The following is a 22,494-nucleotide window of genomic DNA, read 5'->3' as shown; positions in this document are numbered from 1 at the left end:
AGGTTTAGCGCCGCACGACGACAATTTGTCAAAGTTGTCCGGACGGCGCTGCCAGGCTTTCGAGAGGCCCCCAACAATGCAGTTCTCTCTGCGACAGGAGGTCTCCAATATAGAGGAAGTAGTTAAAAATTCAAGCCCAAGTAGCGAAGATGCAAGGAAGGCAAGGGAGGACTTCCTAAGCCTGTGGGAAATAGTTCCCGACGAGTGGAAGTCACAATGCAAACGTCCTCCCTCTGATCGTATGAGGGTGGATGAATGGAAGAAGGATCCTATTAAGATATCCAAAGAGGTGCTAACCCAGCTATCAGTTTGGGGAGATGATCTTTCATCTATCCTTCCCTTGGCTGCTTTCCCTGATCACCTCGAGAAAGACTTTGCTCGACGACTGTTACTGGCGTTGAACAATACTCGCATCCAAGAAAGTATATTGGGTATACGGTTACGCATCCTTCAAATAATGTTATACCTCTTCATTAGCAAGCTAGGCGGTGAGCAGCTTCGCACAGACTCCGAGCGAGCGGGAAGCTGAGTTATACGAGAGAACAAGCATTGGCGTGGACTGCAGGGAGAAGACTTTGGACATGATAAAGAAGTGGGCGGCCACTGGACGGCTGTTATATCCATTATCGTTGGAATTTGCACCACCGACAGAGTGCTTAGGCCCCATGATATGTCTTCCCGAGGACATAGGGCCGAACAAATGAGTACCAGCAATGCTAGACCAGTGGATTGTCCGCTAAGCACGCCGCAAGCTTATACAAATACCAAAAACTGGAGATGCTTGGACGAGCGCTATTGAGCTCCTGAAGACCCGTGGTATCAATGACAGAAAGGTTCGTAATATCGACCGTTGCTATACCGTTGGGTCCAAGATATTGCAGAGGATGAACGCGGAGATAGACGGATACCCAACAACAAGGAAAGTTCAGCAGGAAAGTTAGACCTTCCAGATTCCCTAAGAGGCCTATGGTTGAAGCATCATGCAATGGCCAATTGGATACTTCAGGTGATTCCGAGGGATGTAGCATGCAGACAACGCGGGAGAGAAGTGAGAAGCATATAGGTGGAGAAGTGGTTCGCGATGTAGCGTGTGGGGAAATAGTCCGTTCATTAAAAGATCTTATTAAATAACAGCTTCTAGCGCATTGATTTTGCAGAGAATGACTAGGTTCTGCATACGAGCCACAATAACCTACCTCTACAGCAGGTCCTTACGTCTTAAATGTACTGTGTACATTGCTAAAGGAATTTATAGTGTATTCAATTATACAGGTCTCCACAAAAAAACAAAAAAAACGTAGACATGCAGAATTCTTCCATCAGTATTTGACGATCGGTGCGTTTGCCCAAAGTACCTCGATGTACTTCGTCAAAGCTCGGGTCATTACTTATCGTACACCTACTCCGTAAGCCAGGAACCTGAGGGCACTACTTCGTAGAGTATCCACCTTGCTTTATCTACCTGGGACTACTCTACCACACTAAATATACACTTATTAGGTGATTATTTGTCAGTCGGAGCCATTTGTCAGTCGGAGCCATTTGTCAGCGGAGAGTAAAAGGTCTCCCAAGCCCGAGCTCGGTTGATCGTGGAGTGACATGGAAGTGTGGGGTTCAATCAAGCAATAACGCTGGTCGTTGCCCCTACTTAAGAGGACAGTGTGTCTGTCCCAGAGATACAATCCTCATCTCTGGCATCAGACTCCATTACAGAGGTGTTGTGTTGAGTCTCCCATCTCCATTCACGCTCCCTGCTTGCCAAGCCCACGCCCACGCCCGTCCAGCAACAGAACATGTCTCTCAAGCCGATCACTCTCTGGGGCCACGACAGCGGCCCCAACCCCTGGAAGGTGGCCATCGTCCTCGAGGAGCTCAGCGTCCCTTATACGCACAAGATCATCGAGTTCCCGGACATGAAGAAGGAACCGTACGAGTCGATCAACCCCAACGGCCGGGTGCCTGCAATTGAGGACCCGAATACGGGCATCACGCTGTGGGAGTCGGGCGCCATCGTCGAATACCTGGTCGAAACCTACGACAAGCAACACAACATCAGCTTCGCCCCCGGCTCGAACGAGTACTACGAAGCGAAGCAGTGGCTGCACTACCAGGTCTCCGGCCAGGGCCCGTACTTCGGGCAGGCCGTGTGGTTCACCCGCTACCACCCCGAGAAGCTCCCCAGCGCTGTCGACCGCTACGTCAATGAGATCCGTCGCGTCTCCGGCGTCCTCGACCGCGCCCTGCAGGGCAAGGAATTCCTCGTTGGCGGCAAGTTCAGCTATGCCGATGCGGCGTTCGTGAATTGGTATGCCATTGTGCCCCTTTTCGCTGGCAGGATCAACCTCGAGACGGACTTCCCCCTCCTCAACGCCTGGTTGGAGCGCATCAAGGCCCGTCCGGCCATTGCAAAGATCCTGCAGGACCGGGATGCGGCTATGAAGGCCAAGTAAAAGCGTGTTGGGAGTCAATGGAATTTATCTGGCGAGATCCATCCTGCTGCTGGGTCGGAGATAGAGTATCAATAAAGTGGCAACGAAATAAAATCAATCTCCATCGTGCCGAAATGACTATATACAGGATGCTGTAGAGCTTATAAATTCAATATCTCTCTAATTTTATCATTAGGTCCTTGCTCTATTTAGCTGCCTTACTAGCGCTCTGCAGAGAACTCTATATACAATTCAAGGCTCGTGAATATTCCAATCCTGCTTCATCAATCTTAATTAAGTGAAATAACAAATGAAATTCAAACAATCTAGGAAAACAATCTTGATATCGCCCGACGAGAGATCCACGGCCCATTCTCGTGTGTTATCGTTGCATACCCTAGCTAACTAACTACCTTTCCTAGGTGTCTTGTATGGCGCATTCTTGGGCGAATTTGGTGCAAAACTCTTTTCGGTAGAAAATCAGGCACCTACAGCTATTACCTATCTATATCTCCAATATCGAGCTTCTAAACTATTTCTATATACTAATCTAGAGAGCGTAGATATCTTAATTTTGGTTAGATATTTATACGACTTAAATACCTCAATTCTAGTGAGATATTCGCGTAACTTGAATACCTCAATTTTAGTAAGATATTTACACGATAACAGATTTATATCTAGGTAATAGCCGTTGGGCCTCATAGTACTGGCGAAAGGAGTTTTGCACCAAAGTCGCCCAAGAATGCGCTATACCCACCCCCCAAGCGACAAAAATTGTCTGATTCTTCAGGGCCTACATCGCGAAGCAAGAGCGCCTCGGAGTTAGCCAGAGAAAGGGACGGCTTGTTGTATATTCTAACTAGGCACGAAACAATTCAGGTTGCTTATATATACCCTTTCCACTCACTAAAAAATATTGAACCGGACAAAAAAGGACCTCGCTATATATTCTAGGATTATCTAAAGATGTTCTGGTCAATGGAGCAAATAAGTGCCTTGCAAGCACAACTCTTTCCACATAGCATAGGGGAAGATCCGGTGTTTAACTTTATCACTTTATCGCAAGAAGTACACACTACGTGGGGCAAGGGGGCGTTTGCCCTAAAGCCGATTTCTATGTCGGGCGATAACAGAACGCTAAAGGTCCAGCTTTACTGGCAAAAGGAAAATGGCACTAAAGGCAGTATGAGTCTTCTCACCAAACCTACATCAACCGAGGGTCTCGATCGCTATGGAAAATCCTGGATATAATTGGAAAGTGATACCAAAATTAAATACGGCGACTAGTTCGAACTTCACACAGATGATCCAATTACGAAACCCCTACCAAGTCTTGAGCTATTAAATCTCTAATAGTTCCTCCCGCAGCCGACATAGACTAGCCTAGTCTTTCAGAGTCGGGACCCGGACGAGGATATTCTAGGCCTTGAGTTTGATAAAGTAGAGGATTTATCGTTAGGACTATAGATCTACTACCCTCGCCAGAATTCGTATACAACAATTTACAGCGTTCTAGTTTATCTAAGTATTATACGAATAAGGCAGAGGGGGACAGAAGACTTACAGAAGTCGGAGACAGAGACGGAGTACAAATAGCTATATAATATTAAGGAATATCGGGTGGAGCGATTTACGAAGATCCTGAAGGACAGTGCCCATTTCGTCGCCTCCTTACTATCAAGCTGCACTTTACCTCCTCGCTCTCTGTATCTTCTATCAGTACTATATTAGTTACACCGTTCTTATACTTATCACTTAGTAGTATGGGCACTATAGCGTCGTAATCGAGTAATCGGAATAGTAGTACGCGAAGACGTGATAGCGTGCGTCAGCAAACCCAATCTCGAGTAACACTAGATCGCGGTATTACTGCCGATAACTCAATGAATCGAACCGACCTTCTTGGGATGCCGCTATCGAAGCGAAAACGCAATATCACTTTGGACGCGTTACTAGATAATAACGAGGAGGAGGATAATGATAATATTGTCCCCGCAAAGGCATAAACTACCTAGTATCCTACTTGTGGATAAAGTACATGCTGAGTAAGCAACCATGGGCCACATGATCCAACATAAACGTGGGCTCGTACATCTATGGAGTGAATTCGGTTCAAAGCCCTCAGCCATGGGGCTGAGCTCTCATCACGCCTTGGCACCTGATTTCTCTACAAAGTGCCAACCTTCATGAACTTCAAAATGGCGAGTAACATCATAGAAACCGCACGTTTCGGTCGTCAGAATGTGCATCCGAGATGCAGACGGAGAAGACAACGGCATCCACTCATGCGTCGTGGATTGCCCCTTATGCTGGATCTTCATGAGCACCGAGAACAAGCGCAAGCTCGTTGCGGGAGACAAAATCCAGCTTGGAACAGCATATGACCTGATGCTCGCAGCTCAAGAAGGATGTTGCTTTGCCTCACTTTGGCTTCAGAGGCTTTTGTACACTCCGCATGGCCCTGTAAGTCGAAGTTGCCAATTTGCCAAAGGCCATAGAATGTTGATTGACTATCTAGCAATACTCCGAAAAGTCCAGAATCTCGGCATTTGTGGCCCAATCGGGCAGGTCTCTTCCGATGGATATCCGGGCCATCACGTTTGCTATACAGGATGCAGACGGTATGATTAACCAGCTAGGAGATGGAAGCGTTGAGACGGTGTATCACGGGCATGAAGACACTTTTGGTGTTTTTGCTTTCGAGGGTTTGCTTCAGCTCTATATTCATAGCTGACACTGGCTGAAGTGGAGAACAGGAAGCTTGACAGGAGAATTCATCAAGCAAAGATTCGCTCAGCCAGTTGTGACTCAGCCAAAGGCATATGAAACGGCTCGAGGATGGATCGCCGAGTGCCTGTTTAAACACGAGAACTGCCCTAAGCCGGAATTCTCTCCCTTGCCTACTCGGGTCCTAGAAGTGTTGACAGTCAATGGTGAGAACAAGGTGAAATTGGTTGTCAGCGATGGGCTTTGTGCCCAATATGCGGCACTTAGTTATTGCTGGGGTCGAACACGCCAGTTGGTGACCACAAGAGAGCGGCTTCCATCGTTCATCAATGAAGGGATAGAAATCTCGAATCTCCCCAAGACTTTGCAAGATGCCATCACTGTGACTAGGAAACTTGGGATTCGGTACTTGTGGATCGACTCATTATGCATCGTACAAGACTCAGACGACGACAAAGCAGTCGAGTTATCTGAGATGCCTCGGATTTACAAGAGTGCAATTGTGACCATATCGGCAGCACTGGCCAAGGACTGCGATGATGGGTTTCTAGAGGATAGGAGTGAGGTGCAAGCAATTCTAAACAGTGTGTTCGCACTCGAATACCTCCTTCTTGAGGAAAATCATCCCGAAGCAGATCATCTACAAGATGTGTCTAAAGATGACACAGATACAATATTCGTATGTGCTGATTCTGATTGTGGCTTCGCAATCAAGGACTTTGAGGAGGAGCCTATCAATACAAGAGCCTGGACATTACAAGAATCTTGGCTAGCCCCCCGTTTGCTTATTTATGGATCAGGACCTCTTCAGTGGCAGTGTCTTAGCAAATCTGCTTCTTTTGGTGGCAGTCCACCCTACGGAAATGATAAAGGCTTCCTGCCTGTGGAGAATCGACGAAAGTTCTTCGCGCAACGAAATCCAGCTCCTCCTACCCTGATAACGGAGAACGCCGAATATTCTAGCATGACCATGGATGAGATTGAAAGAGTCCTGGATGAAGTTAGAGGCAGGGTTAACCAATACCTTGGTCGGACCGACCCTAGAGAGGAATTATTAAATGAGTGGAGAGAACTCGTCAAGGAGTACACTAGGCGAGCAATGACAAATCCTGGAGACAAGTTACCTGCCATTTCTGGAATTGCAGCTGAGTTCGCGCGGCTCTCTGGTGACGAGTATCATGCGGGCTTGTGGAAGACTTCGCTTCCGTATAGTCTTCTCTGGCATCAGCTTTCAAGGCCCTCACCTGGGAGCAAAGAGATGATAGGCTATCGGGCTCCATCTTGGTCATGGGCTTCAATTGATGGCGCAATTAGTATGAAGAGCCCAAAGACTTTTATTGGCAAAACAGAGGTTATTGTTGAATCTATCGAAACTACTCCACTAACACTACTAGCGCCTCTGGCAAAGGTAGTATCTAGTAGACTAACTCTGACGGGACCAGTTCGTCGGATGTCATGGGGGAAGGTGCAAGAGAGATTTGTGATTGTCGACTTAGATCAGAGTGCGCATTTGGTATGTTACGAAACCGAGCTGTAAATGTTACAGAAACTGACAGAATAGTACTGGGACTACATAATACCAGACAATGGCTTGCTGAATCCACGATTTTTGAACCCTTCCAAGAACAGCCAGTATGCTCAAGCAGGAGAGACCGTCAGTGTTTCAGTATTCCCTCCAGCCTTCATCACTCCAATCCCCAGATCTGTAAGGCTAGTACCTAGTGTATCGACCCCGGAAGGCACATCCGTAGCTGAGAATGGCGCATATATCTTCCTAGAGATTACTCGAGCCCCAGAGCCTACTGGTATTGTGTTAGAAGAGCTTCCAGGGGAGGGTTATAAGAGGATTGGATATTTCCTTATGGGCAGGAGAGCGACGAGTCAGGATGAGCAGAAGGATGGATTTTGGAGCGCTGGGGACAGAGATTGGGACTGGGATGAAGGGTTGAAGATGCGCACTTTGACCATTGTGTAGTATAAGCCTACCAAGATTGCAAATGATGAGGGTGGAGTCGATGTTCGAGGTTCAGACATGATATAAAGAGCGATATCTGTTTCAGCTTAACAACAAATTTCTGCCACGTTACTGATCCGCATGAAAACCACTAGGCCTAATCATTATTCTTGATACACCTGCTACAACTAGACGCTGAAGAGCGTCGAAGGGATCGGAATGTGGTTAGTAGTCTAATACTACCTATTCTCCGGGCTTAATGCCAGCTACCCCACGTCAGGTGACCCCAAATAAGGGGAGCCCTTTAGCGACAAGAAAAGGGGCATAAAGGGGCTCGGTTCCTTAAATGTGGTTGATGCCTTAGGCTGCAGGGCCTCTAGTCTTGACCTCAACACTGATGCTGGAAAAGCCCATATTCTTTCGCATACACAATTCCCTGCAGCAAAATGGCCGATTCTTGATCAGAACCCCGAGCGCTCTCGGTTTACGCTGCCTCAACCAAATCCTAGCATCCCCCGCGAAAAATTTGCTCCTCACGACTGTGGTAGGCGTAGGAAAACACCGAGTCGAGAAGGGAAGCCGCTGAGAGGGCCCACCCAGCGCCGCTATAATTTGACAAGGCCGGCTTGAATACCACAACCCTCCAAACAACATGAGTCGAATATTGTCGAGTCGGCAAGCTGAAGAGCTGTATGCACATACCTGTGGCTAGAGATACGGGGCGAGGACTGGATCAGGGCTAACACAATATTTCCAGTCACAAGTCGTTCATAGCATACTTGTCAGCGAACAGCCTCCCAAATACCGCCGCCGCACTTAAAACAGAGTTGAACCTTACGGAGGATGATTTTGATGCAGCTACGGCAAAAAAATATGAGACATTGTTGGAGAGGAAATGGACTAGCATTATCCGCCTACAAAAGAAGGCAAGTCTTTCCTAGCCTAGGCTTCATATTCTGTTCTCGTGACTGGGTGCGGGCTCTTGTTTTCCACCCTGGCGGTAGGTATCTCATTTCCGTGGCAGACGACAAAGCACTACGGTGCTGGGATCTAAGCCAAGACGGCAAGTGCGTCAAGGAGCTATCGAATCTGCATGATCGTTTCATATCTTGCCTGGGATGGGCACCGGTAGTTGTTAAGGATAAGGATAAACCTCCAGCCAACAGCGAGGCTCCAGGAGGCCCTCCAGAGGTGCAGGTTCGCTGTGTCATTGCCACCGGAAGCGTGGATATGACATTGAAGATATTTGCGAGGTAGCCGTGCAAGATTTGTCGTTCAACATTGCTTAGTTGCCAATCCCTTCAAAGATCCACACACGGCAAAGACACCTTGCGCCTAAAGAGATATGTAGAAGCTCTACTTTGGGGTCTTGAAGGAAAACAGCCTCAGAGACGCATAATTGCAACTTGCAAGCATTACGCAGCCAATTACCTTGGATCTTGGGGTTGCATAACTTGACACCCTACAAGATTTGGCTGAGTAGTATCTACAGCCACTCCAGCAATGCGCGAGGGATAGGTTGGGGTTTTCATGTGCTCCTTCGTACAATAGTGTCAACGGAGTTCCATCCTGCGCCAACAAGTAGCTTCTGAAGACGGTTCTTCGGGAGCACTGAAACTGGACGAATGAGAACTGATAAATTTCTAGCGACTATGAGGCTGTCCAAGACGTTTCGCTAAACAACCACTACGCCCCCACGAACGCTACGGGTACGACGCTCACTTTCAACGAAGGCACAGGTAGACTACCTAGGGCAGTAGCTGTGAATACAGCTCATCCTCAGATAGACCAGGAGCATAGCAGAGCAAGCAGCTTACAGAAGCAGCGGTCGATCGGGCCTTGTGACGATGATATGAATGGCTTGTCAGGGCGGGATACTTCGATGTAGCCAAAGCTCACTATGCCTCGCTTGGCTAGTCAGACGTCAACCGTGAACCCTTGGTAGCCTTGCCAAGAACGATGAGAATGGCAACACTGTTCTATATCCTGGTAATTATACACTGATTCTAGGGCTGCCTACGCAGACGATGATGAACCTAATCCGTACCGGTGATTCTGCTGTACTAGACAAGTGGCCGCCGGCGAGCTAGTGGAAAGATATAAATCAGTGTGGAAATACGGATAAAGCAAAACATCATTATAGCAATATCAGAAATTTTACTAAATCTTTATATTTTGCCTTTATACCTAACAAGTCGGCTTTCAATAGGAAACTCCCATGCCCCCAATATCTTGCCATTACATATACTCAATCCCACCCAGTACGGGCCTTGATGATATCTGCAGCCTATATAAACTGTCAGCAAACACCCAAGCAGAATAACCTCCTAACGTTGAGGAAATTAATAGAGGATCTACCCACCTTCTCAGCCACGGCATAAACGGTCATAGAGGTCGTAGCACCAACAATAGTTGGCATGATACTGGCATCAATGATAGTCAAGTTCGTGGTGCCATAGACCTGCAAGTCTTCATCGACAACTCCACCCCATTCACGGGGCATCTTGGCCGCGGTACCAATGGGATGATAGACGGACGGAATGATCTGTTCCTTGGCCCAGGCTGCGAGCTCAGAATCTGTAATGATATTCGAGCCGGGAAGGCTCTCCTTTGCCTCATACTGGGCAAGATCGCCGGTTGTCATGTAGCGACGCATAAATTTTATCATCTCGACCATAACATCAACATCTACGGGGTTAGACGCGGCACGATAGTCGACCTGCATCTCGCCATCCGGGTCCTTGGGGTCCATAAGAATGGTACCACGGGACATGCAGTGCAAATTCTGAATGGCACCTCCAGGACCGTGCAACATTATCTCGAGGAAGACTGGATTGGTGGAGCGCATCAGCTTAGCCCAGACCTTTTGCTGCTGCTTGTAACCCTCAATCTGGGTCTCTTCGTAGTTGCTGGGCAGATACGCCGCAGGGTCTTGCGATTCATATGCCTGGGCAAGGGCCTCATACTTGTCAGGTGTGACCACCGGAAGACCGATCATAGCCGCAAGAGATGGGGCACCACCACCAGGGGCACGAGCAGCAATTATATCCCGAGGTTTGTTGAACAGTTCAAGATCGAGGTCGCTGTCAGTGGGTGTTGTACCCCCTAAATAAGTCACAATTAGAGATCCCATAGCCATGAAAGTTAGGAATAAGGACACTTACATGAATACGCAATATTCCTAATATAGCTGTGATCTTGAAAGTTGGATCCAACACCAGGGAGATCGACCAAGACAGGAATATCGGCGTCCTTCAGGAGCGGGGATGGGCCAATACCACTCCTCATGAGTATTTGTGGTGTATGAACTGCACCAGCAGCAAGGATAACCTGACGTCTGGCTTTCACTTGGGCTGGCGGTGTGTCAGAGGAGTTTCTTGAGGTAAATGTCACACCAGTGGCAGTGGTGCCGTCGAATAAGATATTAGTGACTTTTGCGCCTACAAGCATCTCATAATTTCCCCGGTTAAGATCGTCCCAGTGACCGCTTCTAGCATATGATCGTTCGTATTTTATTGGGTCTTGAGAAATCGGGTACCAATAAAGACCTGGTTCACCAGCACCGCTGTCGACTGGGACGGCTATGCCTGGCATGTTCTTCATTGCGTTGTAGAGGACCTCTATTTGCAAAGAGTTAGAATGACATTCGAAGTACAGTGAAGGATAACCAGAAAATAAGCTTACTGATGTATGGCTGTAGATAATTTGTCCCGAATGTACCGAAGATTTTGGAGGTGGTGCCCCAATACGCCATGTCGTAGGTGATATTGTAGTTTTTCGCCTGGACTGGTTCAGGCGGGGACAACGTAATACCCTAAAACAAGTCAAAAACAGCGTATAGGGGTGTTATAAACATATTCTGGTACCTTCTTAAAGTATGGCAGTAGCCCTTCCCAGTTCCAGGTGGAATTTCCACCACCTAGAGTTTCCCAAGCATTATACTCTTCCTTCGTGCCACGAAGGAATACCTGACCATTGACACAGGAGCTGCCGCCCACAACGCAGCCAATGCCAACGGGGAATGTGCGGTCATTGAGGCCGGGTTGGGGCTTAGATGTGATGTTAAACATGCGCTTTGGGTTCATGCCAGTTTGAGTATCTAAGTAGTCATAAGAATGAAGGCATGAAATAATTGGCTGATATCCATAGACCAACTTACCGAAATAGCCATATTCAATCGCGAGAACAGAGTCTACGCGAAATAATCAGCAAGTCATGCCTTCAATACATAGTGAGGGATTGAACTACTGACATTTGCCATTCTCGGAGAGTCGATCACCAACCGTCAAGCCAGAAGTTCCGCCGCCAATAATGACATAATCATATTCGGCTTCAATCTGCTCTGCTCTTGTCTTGACATTAGTATATGGGGAGGTAGTAGGCCAGGCAGAAACCGAAGACACTGCCAATAGCACAGCAGCTGCCTCTAGTAAAACCATGGTACCGGGGTTTAAGTGATCAACAAAACGGTTGGAAAGTCCGAGTCAGGTACGGAACTTAGGGGAGTAAGCCACAATATGAGAGATAATAAGAAAACTCCACACTACCTAAAGCAACACATCGAGGGGGGAGACGTGTATATACGATTGCAGATAGCAATGCTTACCGTGGCCATTCACAGTAAAAGCAGCCATTTCGCCTCTGACGATCAGACAAAAAATGCCAAGATGCTGCTTATATCATTTTAGTAGCTGCCATGCAAGGCTGCGATTGGATTGAACCGGGAAGATATAAAGATTCATCTTTCCAAGATTTTCAACAATAGCCTCGAGGGAGAACTGTGCGGGGAGCGAATCGGCAAATAATAAACTTAATTAGACGTACTAGTCGAGTCCGCCTAATTGATTACCAAGGTCATTTGATATATTTGGGTGTTGACAAAGCTGCCTCCGTCTTATTTGGGGTCCCCGCATCTTGTTCGTTGAACCGGCTTGGTATCAGCTTGGTGCCTGGATTTTGGACCCACACGTGATCTAAAACCTACTCACCAAGACTTGAAGGCAGCTCGCGGTTTTGCAAGGTCTAGGACACTTCCTTAATATATAGGAGTAAATCGATCCTACATCTCCCGCGGAAGCCGCCTTCTCCACTTTTTAACAGCTTCAATCGATGCCTATGCAGAAGCTGTTTCTTCAGATATCTAAAGTCATTTGACTGGCACTGACTTCTTCCAATTCTCCTGTGCTTATCGTAACTCAATCACTATATTTTCTTCCAAATCTCACGTTAGCATCGTCGGAGGATCAAGGGCCAATATCTGGGGGAGGGGCAATCCAATCCTGTTAAAGCGGATGCAGATGCAGATATCATGCGAATCGGAACATTAGATATTGCGTTCAATTAGGCATTTTGTGGACTCGGGAATTATGGCACCCAAGGTTCAGTACATCGGCAAGCGGATTTCGCGGGGCCTCCTTTTGGACGCGCGCCGAACTATGGCATGGCAAGTTAATCAATGTTTTTGATATTTTGCTTTCCGATTCCGAGAAGGGCTATGTTTGGGGTTGAGACACATGCTGTACCTCGCACGCTCCACCCCGTAAACGTCGTACACGGCCTCGGGCCTCGCATCACTCACTATTGTAACACAGATACCTCATCTTTTCTTTCTGTAGCCTTGACTATATATCGATCAATAGTCGGTTCGAGAGTTCATATGCTGAAGTTATGGATAGTATATAGCTACCTCCAACCATTGTGAAATGCAGGTACATAGGCCCATTCAACCTTGCCTAGGCTCATGCCTGGAATTCGATCCATAAATATAAATCAAACATTTGGTAGCTCTCGTATTGAATCACCCCTAGATATTTGATTCCTCACGTAACTTGAAATATTCCTCCCGTGATCGTTGAACCTGACGGTGGGTTGTGGCCATACACAGTAAAATAATATCGTGCCACCGTTCAGGTCTGCTGCTGTATGGGACTTTCCTGCAGTACCTGCGGATCCTAGCGTAGCTTCTGTAATCTCCTATGAAACGCGAGAGCAGTCGGAGCGCAGGCACATATAATATCGTTGATTGCTGTAGAAAACTCAAGTAGCATAATGTATTAAGATTTGCCTCCAGAGCCAGGGATTTCCGATAGAAAGCTAAATCCATGAGAGGTTAGCCTAGATTCCTAGAACGGATGTTGGTTGCGAGCTGGTAAATAAAATACTGTACAACCACGCGGGGTGTCTAGCCGCATGAACAGTTTCAATCTTAGAACTCTCATGCCTCATATCTGACATCCTCCGTGGTCTCCCTGAATGGTCTTTGAAGCTCGGCATGCTCGACAGGCATTCAAGATCTCGACACCTCGCTACCAAAGACATATTTCACAAACCATAGCAGTAATATTTTTAAAAATAAAAATAAGTATCGAAATGCACAACCGCATCACCCGCCAGAGCCACCACAAATTTCAACTTCCAGGGCATGGTATCAAGGTTTGTTGTGGCATTTGGAACGAGGACCGCTTCGCCAACGCGGACACCTAGCATGGACGCTCTCAACTGCAGTCTTTGGAGCTCACTGTCGCTCTCGTCTTGTAAACGGAGCGGGGAAAAGCTGAAGCAGCCGTGATTCAGCGTACGACTATACGGGGATAAAAATCTAAAAATAAGGATCAACTATGGCACGGTCTTCGACGAAAGGGCGGACTTCGCCTCCTTTTGGTAGAGAAGAGCGATGGAAACTCTCGAGTGCTTCCTTACCAACGACCAAACCAACAACCTGTTCAGGCTTGGGTTGCAAGAAACACAGAGACGGTTGTGGCTGCGGGAGTGCCCTGCTTTGTCAGCACAGCGGTGGGAATCATTAAACCTCCATCAACGGTTCATCATCTGTGAGACATCGCATCGTGAACCTTATTTGTACCTAAGATAGCTCAACTCTTACCCTTCGCATATACAAGGCGAATAACACACGGATTGATTTGTTATCATTATAACAGCACCACTCCCCGGGGTTACTGTACTTCCCATGAGTATCTCGCAGATTGCTGTGGTACTGTAATTGTCGATCCCATCCAACAGAGCCTAGTGTTGGCACTGCGCACCACAGGCAGCGGGTCGAAGGCTTGTTATAAGGCAGACCGGACTTTCTATGAGTCAATCTCCACATTACTCTTCTTCTCGACGTCCACAATCATGGGGTCGACAAATAAAATTATGTGGGATTTCCGCCCATTGTTTCAGAGATCCCTGCTGGGCTTCTTTGCCCGTGTTCCCTGCTGTGGCTGTGATATGTCTGCCTGCTAAGTTGCACCTAATTTGGGCAAAATGCGGCTGACGCGACGCGCCAAATACAAAAACTCATTTCTTTTAAGCTGCTTGTTTGTCCTTCATACTTGCGGCTCTTTGGCAAGATAATGTAAGTGTCTGAATAGAGAAGATGCGTCTTTTCCTTTTCCTTGGCTTGTCCTCGTTAGCGGCCGCTGCAAGAACTTCAACAGTCAATTTGGAAACTTCAGACGAAACCTCATCAATCACATCAATTCCTACTCGAACCCCAAACAAGCCAGCCGAACCAACCGATGTGAAAACCATCACTTCCCCTGGCGGGGTTTCTATACGTTACAAAGAGCCCGGGAAAGCAGGTGTTTGTGAGACCACGCCGGGTGTGAACAGTTATTCGGGATATGTCGACTTGAATGATGCTACCCACATGTTTTTCTGGTTTGTAGAAGCAAGAAAAAATCCTGAAAATGCGCCTCTTACGCTGTGGTTGAATGGCGGACCAGGGTCTGATTCACTTATTGGATTCTTCCAAGGTATGTTTTCTTTTAAAGTCTCAGAAACATTTACTAATGGTACATCAGAGCTTGGGCCTTGCAACGTTACTAAAGCTCTCAAGACGCAACTTAACCCGTACGCTTGGAATGAGGCCTCCAACATGCTCTTTCTATCTCAACCTATTGGGGTCGGGTTTTCATATTCCAAGGTAGACTATACTAATCGCTATTATGGAAAGTATGGTATCCTCAAAACCAAATTGTAGCTATTTTCTTACTATATCTAGTGAAGCTACAATCGACCCGTCTGTGGCGGTCAACACTACGGATGCCGCCGCTGTTGGAGCCTGGCACGTATTACAAGGCTTCCTAGCCAACCTGCCGCAGCTCGATTCCAAGGTTGCTTCGAGAAGGTTTAACCTCTGGACCGAGAGCTACGGCGGCCATTATGGACCCTCCTTTTACTCCTACTTCAAAGACCAGAACTCCGCCATAGCGAACGGGACGCAAAACGGCACGCAGCTCGTCATGGATACACTTGGCATCGGAAACGGCATCATCGACGAGAGAATCCAGGCACCATATTACGCCGAGTTTGCCGTCAACAACACCTATGGTATCAAGGCTGTCAACGATACTATTTACGAGCAAATGAAGGCCGCATATTATGACCCAGGAATGTGTAGAGATCAGATCGATGCATGTGTTGCCGCTGATCGGTCTACTCCGAAAGGCGAACGAATTTGTGCGAGCGCCGGTCAAATCTGTAGAGCTGGCACCGAAGCACCCTATTACAAATACAGTAATCGTGGTACTTATGATATCCGACACCCGCGAAATGATCCTACCCCACCGGATTATTTCGTAGATTATCTCAATCTGGCGAGCACTCAGAATGCTCTAGGTGTGAACCTCAACTATACCAGCATGTCAAACAATGAGGTTGGCTTCAATTTCCAGAACACAGGTGATTTTGTTTTCCGAACTTTCATTACCGACCTCGAGGAACTCCTGGACAACGACGTCCGGGTAGCACTGTTTGCCGGAGATGCGGATTTCATCTGTAATGTGTGTTTCCACCGTTCTGTCAGTACGTTTGCAAGCTAACAACATGCAGTGGTTTGGCGTCGAAGCTGTCTCCTTGGAAATGAACTATACTAATAGCGCTGAATTCCGCGCCGCAAGCTATGTGCCATTCATGGTAGACGGAACTGAATACGGCAAAGTGCGACAATATGGGAACTTCTCCTTCCTCGTTGTCTATGAGGCCGGCCATGAGGTTCCGTATTATCAACCCAAGGCATCCCTCGAATTCTTCAAGCGTGTCCTGGGGAAGAAGGCAGTTGCAGATGGGGTCACTGATGTTACGGCAACTTATGGAACGAAGGGCAACCAGACCGGGTCAGGTCCATCGCCCACGCCCACCGACGGGTCGTCTGGGTCCAAAACTTCAGGGGCGGCTTCGCCTACTTCGACCAAGAGCGCGGCAACGAGAACACAGATTATTTGGGGTGAAGGAAAGAGTTGGATACTTCTTGGCATAATAGGCGTTGTATTCACGGCGTTTGTGTAGAATGATTCTAGCATTTGGGAACGTTGGGTTTTGGTGCATATACTACAAGACTTGGAGATGCTTATGAGCAGATTTACTATTATCATAGACCAGTCCATAATGTTACTACATATACAGGGAGTGGTGGTACATGTATCCTGTTTTGGGGGCATATACAGGCAGTGCGGCCGTTTAAGTAAACCTTTAGCCTCGTCCCGGATCAATAATTGCAGGGTAATATTAAGGCGACCATGATCATATACCTCAAATTGATAAAATTTAGGGATGGGATGCCACAAGGAACGTTATTTACTAATGATTATTAGTTGTAGCGGGTTTAGCAGCTGGAATATCGTCCCATAGCTGCCCCAAATAGAGAAAGCGTGCAGTGTGTTTTGCTTATTGACGATGACCAGGCAAAGGGCACAGGACCGGGCATAATTCGCGTGTTCACATCTTCCAATATAGGGACATCGAGATAGGTAGAAGTCTTCATGAGTTCGCTTATCTATAAAAGCTACTCGACCAGCCCAATATTGCACCGAGAGGTAGACCTTGGCTAAGTATTTGTAGGTACAGACAGAAACGACAGAGTAATCCTCTAGTCGAAAAGACCGAAGCCCATATCCTCGTCTGACTCCTCCTTGGCTATTGAAAATATTAGTATTCTCTTGCAAAATTGCCGCAGCGCTCGGATGTATCATACCCTCTTCCTTCTCCTCTTCCTTCTCCTCAGCAGCAGCACCAGCGGCGGCAGCACCTCCAGCAGCTGGGGCGGCAGCGGCGCCACCACCGGATCCAACGTTCAAGAGGAGGTCCTTGACATCCTTGCCCTCAAGAGCCTATATCCAACATCAGCATCGGTTTAGTGATCCCTCCTCAATTGTGGTTGTATGTACCTTGGCGAAGAGGGAGGTCCAGATAGGCTCAACATCCTCGATGCCAGCAGCCTTGATCAGGGTCTGGAGCTTATCGGCCTGTATACAGAGTTAGCAAGGCTCTTCTTTCCTTCAACTTTTTTTTGTTTGATGCGCAATGCTTCGGGGGGGTTGCGTACAGTGATGTCGACGGCATCATCGGCGAGGATGAGCGCGGCGTAGGAAACGGCGAGTTCGGCGTTAGACATTGTGGGGGATTTAAGAGATTTGTTTTTCGATGAACAAGAGAATCAATCACTTTAACCGCGAGTTGGGCGGAGACTGAAACGTCGAGTTCGGTGGAGTTGGGGTGAGTTGTGAAAGTTCGATCGTGGTCGAGTCGAGTCGAGCGAGAGGAAGTTTGCCGGTTGCCCTACAACAATGTTGGAAATTCGGCAGTGTGGGCGGCAGAACGTCGGCGCGTCGCTGATTGGCGGGTATAGCGAAGGGCACGCGCCAAGCGGAATGGAGATAAGCCCCGACACCCCGCGCCTGATAAGTCGGTTCCCCACCACTTACGGCCTGCTCTTCGCCTTCCCATACTTATCTGGCACGTTGACGTACTGGAAACACCTCCCCAGCTCTACAAGTACACGCAAGTGCAGCATCCCGGATATCGACGCAAATAGCTTCCCTGAGAGCGAACAGCTTATACCTCCATTGCTGCCATTCGCTTGGGTCCCAGAAACATACGAGCAAATACTACGACAGCCGGTTCCCCCAAACGCCCCGACGCGATGACGGATACTCCTTCGCTTCCCCTCCCCAGCGACTCCCGCGAGCAGTCGGTCCTTGATAATCTCCTGCGGATAAGGGAGCAATTGATGCTTTTGAAGCAAGACCGTACCACATATGTCAAGTCCTCCGATGTTATGCCGCTTTACGAGCAAGTGGTGGAGCAGGTTAAGCTGCTGAATGACATGCGAGCCGGGGAGCCACATGAAGATAGCAAAGGTGCGCATCGAGATCATATCACTGGATCTGATATGCTATGGCCACTAACAGTTGTACCGCCAGTTGACCGAGTCTTGGACGGGTGCTTCCAGCTCCTATCCCTCTTTTTCATGACCATCGGCAGAAACAACGAAGCTCCCGCCGCCTACGCTTTAACATCCACGATAAAACGGTTGCTGGACCATTTGATTGAGGTGGAACTATACTCAGAGAAGGACTTGGCTCATTGCTCTCATACGCTTGAAAGACTGCGGGAGATTGTCAAGAATGCCGCTGGTTCATATTCGCCGAACTTCCTCACATTTCTTTCTAATCGAATTGAAGCGTGTCAAACATTATTGACTAGTCTCCAAAATCGACTGGCAAGGCTTGGTGGGGATTTGCCAAAGATACACGAGAAGCTGATTTCGATATTGCGATCCATATCACTGGCTAATACCCGAGCAAAGGTGAGACACGGGTTGGCGGCCTTACCGGTCGCCTTGCGACTGGTTTTGGGGAGCACTTGGCTGACTACCTCCATCAACAGTTCTCAAGTACCGAAGTGGCCCGGTTGCAGGCTCAGCTAAAGGAAATTGACGCGCAAAGGGTCGACGGGAAATTTGTTTCCGCAAATAAGGAGGTGCCTGCTGGAAATGAGGAAATTTGTGAACTTCTGGAAAGATGTCTAGTTTGGTCAAATATTGTGTTGGAACGGTGAGTATTTGTTTGCGCGGGGGTGTTTTTTTTTGGAGTACTGCTAAACCCAATCTAGGAAGGGAGTATTTCCTGAGGCTTTCAGCTCGAAATATCAGACGCTGGTCGAGATCCGGAATACGCTTGAGAAATTATCTTTAACTCAAGCATGGTCTTTGAGAGAAACTGATTTATATGACTATCAGAGACAGTTGGATAAGATCGATGAAAGCCGGGTCAATGGAAATTTCGTCGACGCAGAAGGAAATTTTGCCGAACTTTATGTCCAAAGGGTTTGTCTAGAGAATAGCCGTTAGATACAGAGTGCTAACTTGCTTTAGACATTGCTTTATCTGATTCGGCGTAGTTATGGTTATATCTATTACCTAATGGTCTCATCAGAGCCCGTTTCTGAGGCGCTCTTACCTGTCTACAACCAACTTCAGACTCTCAGAAGATGTCTTATCGAGGTTAAGAATTCCGGAGGTGTAAGCTCGCCAAGAGAGCTTTACCCGTACAGCATGAAGGTAAGTCAGTCGGCAGGATGGTGGCGAGATGTACTAACTGTAGTTTAGCTCAATTCCCTTGACAACATGAGAGTTGATGGGAAATTCTTGGTTGGTAACGAAATCCCAGAAGGACAGGGGAGTGTTATCGACCTCCTATCCGAATGCTTCGAGCTAAATTACGAACTTCGAATCGCAGCAGAATCGGAGGGAGAAGAATAGATTGACTTGCAACTCGGACGGTATTTGATAGCCATCGTGACAGGTGCAGCCTTGCATATGGATTTGATTCGGTGCGGTACATGGCCTGGCTGTAAGATAGCAGCTAGATCAGGCAATTGCATGACGAGGTAGTAGGTTAATTCAGCCGGAGAGGAAGCTAGGTCGACATACTGACTCTACCCCCCGATGATAGAGAAATGGAAGCAATTCCTTGAATCTCAATCTGTAAATCAAACAGGCATATGATAGCTCAAATGGAAAAATCCATCTATCTCTATATAAAAGATTTGTTTTGCAAGGAGTAAATAGTTATACGTATAATCCTAAGGTAAATTTTCTCGCTTTCGTTTGTCGTGTGGCGGGGTGACGAGGTCGCGTCTAGAAATCGCGTCCGCGTCCGCGTCGGTTCATCCTCCTGATTTATCAACTGTCAATTGTCCTCACGCTTTCAACCTCGAACTACTACGCCATCAACCACACTAGCAGTTGAATAGAACATCTACCATGTTTAGCATGCTCCCTCCCACGCCAGCACACACAACTCCCCATAACTTCAAATCACATCAATCATACAAATACACACCATTGGTCTCATCGCCTCTCTCCTGCCTCCCCCTCCGCTCCTCTCCAACATCATCCCCGCTCAGCCCATGCGATGGAAACGTGCCTCAACGCGTTTTCTCGTGCGATTTCAATTATAACGACGGCGATAAGATGATGACGAGCCCTACACCTTCTCCCTCGAAAGCAAAATCAAAACAGCCCCAATCACAGTCCCAATCGCGATCGCGAAGCCAATCGCAGTCACCCACCTTAACACTCCCCTCCCCTCCTCCATCTCGGGGCAAGGAGCGCGACAGTATGTTTGGTAAACGGCCTACAAAACCCAATCCTTTATTTCATGGGAGGAAGGATGGAGAGGATGGGAGGGAGACGAGGAGGAAGCTTTTCCTGAAGAAGGTACGAGAGGGAGCTGAGGAGAAGCGGTGGAGGGATAGAGGGGGAGATGAGGAGATTATGCGGGTGCTATGGTTTGGTGAGGAGAGGGAACGGAGGAGGAGGGAAGAACTTGCTATGGAGATGGCTGATCAGCCAATCCCAGAGGAAGAAGAGCTGAATTTAGGTATGTTAATTGCGGCAATGACCGGAAAGGTGACTTGGGGATTAAGGCTAATGAGGTTTTTACAGATGAAATGATGGCAGAGGAGGTTGCGATGAACGAGGAAGCTGAGCTGGATGCTATGCTAGGGGACATGCATAAGCAGGCTGAGACGCCCTATGGAAGTGATGATGAGGAATATGATGATATCTTTATGGATGTCATAAACGAAGAGACCAGGGCCGCAAGTCAACAGCAGCAACAGCCCCAATATGAATATTTGCGGCCGGAAAACCAGGACGAAGAGATGATGGACATGAGCTGAGATATACAGCGCAGCGTTCGACTATGATTGAATAGTTATCCCATATTGGGTTGGTTACGGGCATGATTTTAGCGACGGCGTCTGGCATATTTACAGTAATTATTCCTTGTCACTACGATATGGATAAGGAGTTCCAAGTACACATTGTACTGTCATCGAAGGACTTGAGTCACTATTGTATGGGGAAATATTTTGAGGGCTTGGTAATAGAGCTTCATCATTGTTGAGGACAGCCTTCTTCGGGTGCTCCAAACGCTTCTTGAGCAGCTGCCATATCTCCAACCAAATCTGCAGGCGGAGAACCAGCTGCTTGCATCTGTGGAGAAGAGTTAATGAAGATTCCAAGATAATAAAACGATTAGCAATACACACCTTCTGCATCCTTTCCACGATATACTCCCTATCAGCGCTATTGTCGTCGCTATAGGCCTTTGTATCAAAACGCGCGACAATCTCCCTCACATAAGTCTGCTGTTCCTTGTATCTCTTCAAATCATCCTCCGGTACTTTCCCCGCATTCTTCTCCATCCACGAAGGGAATTTATCATCAAGCTCCTTCATCGGCTCGTACAATATCTCCTTATTTGTCAGTTGCTCCATCATCCCTAGCAACATTTTAGAGAAATCCTCCTCGCTACCTTCACCGCCGTCCAGGCCCGAAGCCTGCATTGCCTTCATCATCTCCGCTAGGAAATCGTCGGAGGATTCCGAGGTTGCAGCTGCCGTGGCTTGGTCCCCAGAGGTACGCATGCGCTCCATGGTCTTCTTGATAGTTTCTTGGAACGATTCTTCTGTAGTTGAACCCTCTACGCCAGCCTTGGGTGTGGGTTTTGTCTCAGTGCTAGGAGTCTCCTTTGTAGCAGTTGAACCGGGGAGTGTGGTCAACCCCGCTGCAACTTGTTCCAAAGCCGCCGGTCCGCCTAGCTCTTTTAACATGCTCTCGAACTGCCCTTGCATATCTGGGGATTTCTCAAATTCTCCTAAGAGATCAGCGAGACCAGCTTGTAACTGTTTTGAGAAATCTTCATCTGAAGGTTCCTGTGCGTCTGCGACAGGAGGATCGGCAGCCACGGCTGCTGGTCTGCCAGGACCCGATGGGAGGGAGGGGGCTTTAGGTTCTGGTTGCGCCGGTGTGAATTCGTCCAGCATATCTAGTTCCTTTATGTTAATGAATGCCCGTTGGGTGCTTTATGTTTGCTTTGAGGTTTTGCAGACTAACCATCTAGATCATCTAAATCATCTTCATCGGGGTCTGGGATATTGTTTGCTGTGGCGGGGACTGCGTTTTGAAGGACAGCGGCGGGCTCATTTTCTGTTTGGAGATTCTTTGTCGATGGCCCAGTAAGCCCATCGTCTGTTTGTTTCTCCATGTTTGGCTATGGGTGGTTTTGCCAGCGAGATTTGTTCAGGCTT

The 22,494-nt window shown here is 47.8% G+C and overlaps 10 protein-coding genes across 10 annotated transcripts; 7 read left to right on the top strand and 3 right to left on the bottom strand.

The window, feature by feature from the left end:
- Window positions 1-76: 76 nt before the first annotated feature.
- On the top strand, window positions 77-529 carry BP5553_05262 (uncharacterized protein; the record flags this gene model as incomplete). The annotated part of the gene is made up of 1 exon (XM_032013885.1): window positions 77-529. The coding sequence occupies one exon, from the start codon at window positions 77-79 to the stop codon at window positions 527-529; it is 453 nt and encodes a 150-aa protein (XP_031870485.1).
- A 1,264-nt stretch (window positions 530-1,793) lies between these two features.
- Window positions 1,794-2,450, top strand: BP5553_05261 (Uncharacterized protein; the record flags this gene model as incomplete). The annotated part of the gene is made up of 1 exon (XM_032013884.1): window positions 1,794-2,450. One exon carries the CDS (start codon window positions 1,794-1,796, stop codon window positions 2,448-2,450), a length of 657 nt encoding a protein of 218 aa, XP_031870484.1.
- Window positions 2,451-4,673: 2,223 nt separating this feature from the next.
- Window positions 4,674-7,134, top strand: BP5553_05260 (uncharacterized protein; the record flags this gene model as incomplete). Its single annotated transcript, XM_032013883.1, has 4 exons — window positions 4,674-4,895; window positions 4,951-5,137; window positions 5,189-6,672; window positions 6,721-7,134. 4 exons carry the CDS (start codon window positions 4,674-4,676, stop codon window positions 7,132-7,134), a joined length of 2,307 nt encoding a protein of 768 aa, XP_031870483.1.
- Window positions 7,135-7,765: 631 nt separating this feature from the next.
- BP5553_05259 (Uncharacterized protein) lies at window positions 7,766-8,054 on the top strand (the record flags this gene model as incomplete). The annotated part of the gene is made up of 2 exons (XM_032013882.1): window positions 7,766-7,803; window positions 7,871-8,054. The coding sequence occupies 2 exons, from the start codon at window positions 7,766-7,768 to the stop codon at window positions 8,052-8,054; spliced, it is 222 nt and encodes a 73-aa protein (XP_031870482.1).
- A 1,307-nt stretch (window positions 8,055-9,361) lies between these two features.
- On the bottom strand, window positions 9,362-11,552 carry BP5553_05258 (Glucose oxidase; the record flags this gene model as incomplete). Its single annotated transcript, XM_032013881.1, has 7 exons — window positions 9,362-9,400; window positions 9,476-10,218; window positions 10,278-10,733; window positions 10,798-10,927; window positions 10,980-11,212; window positions 11,273-11,305; window positions 11,366-11,552. The coding sequence occupies 7 exons, from the start codon at window positions 11,550-11,552 to the stop codon at window positions 9,362-9,364; spliced, it is 1,821 nt and encodes a 606-aa protein (XP_031870481.1).
- A 2,939-nt stretch (window positions 11,553-14,491) lies between these two features.
- BP5553_05257 (Carboxypeptidase) lies at window positions 14,492-16,404 on the top strand (the record flags this gene model as incomplete). The annotated part of the gene is made up of 4 exons (XM_032013880.1): window positions 14,492-14,870; window positions 14,919-14,967; window positions 15,119-15,899; window positions 15,949-16,404. 4 exons carry the CDS (start codon window positions 14,492-14,494, stop codon window positions 16,402-16,404), a joined length of 1,665 nt encoding a protein of 554 aa, XP_031870480.1.
- Window positions 16,405-16,984: 580 nt separating this feature from the next.
- BP5553_05256 (60S acidic ribosomal protein P1) lies at window positions 16,985-17,509 on the bottom strand (the record flags this gene model as incomplete). Its single annotated transcript, XM_032013879.1, has 4 exons — window positions 16,985-17,031; window positions 17,090-17,225; window positions 17,283-17,360; window positions 17,441-17,509. 4 exons carry the CDS (start codon window positions 17,507-17,509, stop codon window positions 16,985-16,987), a joined length of 330 nt encoding a protein of 109 aa, XP_031870479.1.
- A 528-nt stretch (window positions 17,510-18,037) lies between these two features.
- On the top strand, window positions 18,038-19,657 carry BP5553_05255 (uncharacterized protein; the record flags this gene model as incomplete). The annotated part of the gene is made up of 5 exons (XM_032013878.1): window positions 18,038-18,703; window positions 18,784-18,950; window positions 19,009-19,222; window positions 19,271-19,456; window positions 19,505-19,657. The coding sequence occupies 5 exons, from the start codon at window positions 18,038-18,040 to the stop codon at window positions 19,655-19,657; spliced, it is 1,386 nt and encodes a 461-aa protein (XP_031870478.1).
- Window positions 19,658-20,161: 504 nt separating this feature from the next.
- BP5553_05254 (uncharacterized protein) lies at window positions 20,162-21,081 on the top strand (the record flags this gene model as incomplete). Its single annotated transcript, XM_032013877.1, has 2 exons — window positions 20,162-20,780; window positions 20,846-21,081. 2 exons carry the CDS (start codon window positions 20,162-20,164, stop codon window positions 21,079-21,081), a joined length of 855 nt encoding a protein of 284 aa, XP_031870477.1.
- A 217-nt stretch (window positions 21,082-21,298) lies between these two features.
- On the bottom strand, window positions 21,299-22,451 carry BP5553_05253 (Uncharacterized protein; the record flags this gene model as incomplete). Its single annotated transcript, XM_032013876.1, has 3 exons — window positions 21,299-21,397; window positions 21,454-22,232; window positions 22,301-22,451. 3 exons carry the CDS (start codon window positions 22,449-22,451, stop codon window positions 21,299-21,301), a joined length of 1,029 nt encoding a protein of 342 aa, XP_031870476.1.
- Window positions 22,452-22,494: the final 43 nt, after the last annotated feature.

The sequence above is a fragment of the Venustampulla echinocandica genome (genome assembly GCF_003357145.1).
Source record: "Venustampulla echinocandica strain BP 5553 chromosome Unknown scaffold_2, whole genome shotgun sequence".
In the NCBI taxonomy this organism is placed as follows: Eukaryota; Fungi; Ascomycota; class Leotiomycetes; order Helotiales; family Pleuroascaceae; genus Venustampulla; species Venustampulla echinocandica.
Note: the sequence above shows the minus strand (reverse complement) of the source record. Positions and strands in the feature narration are given on the sequence as shown.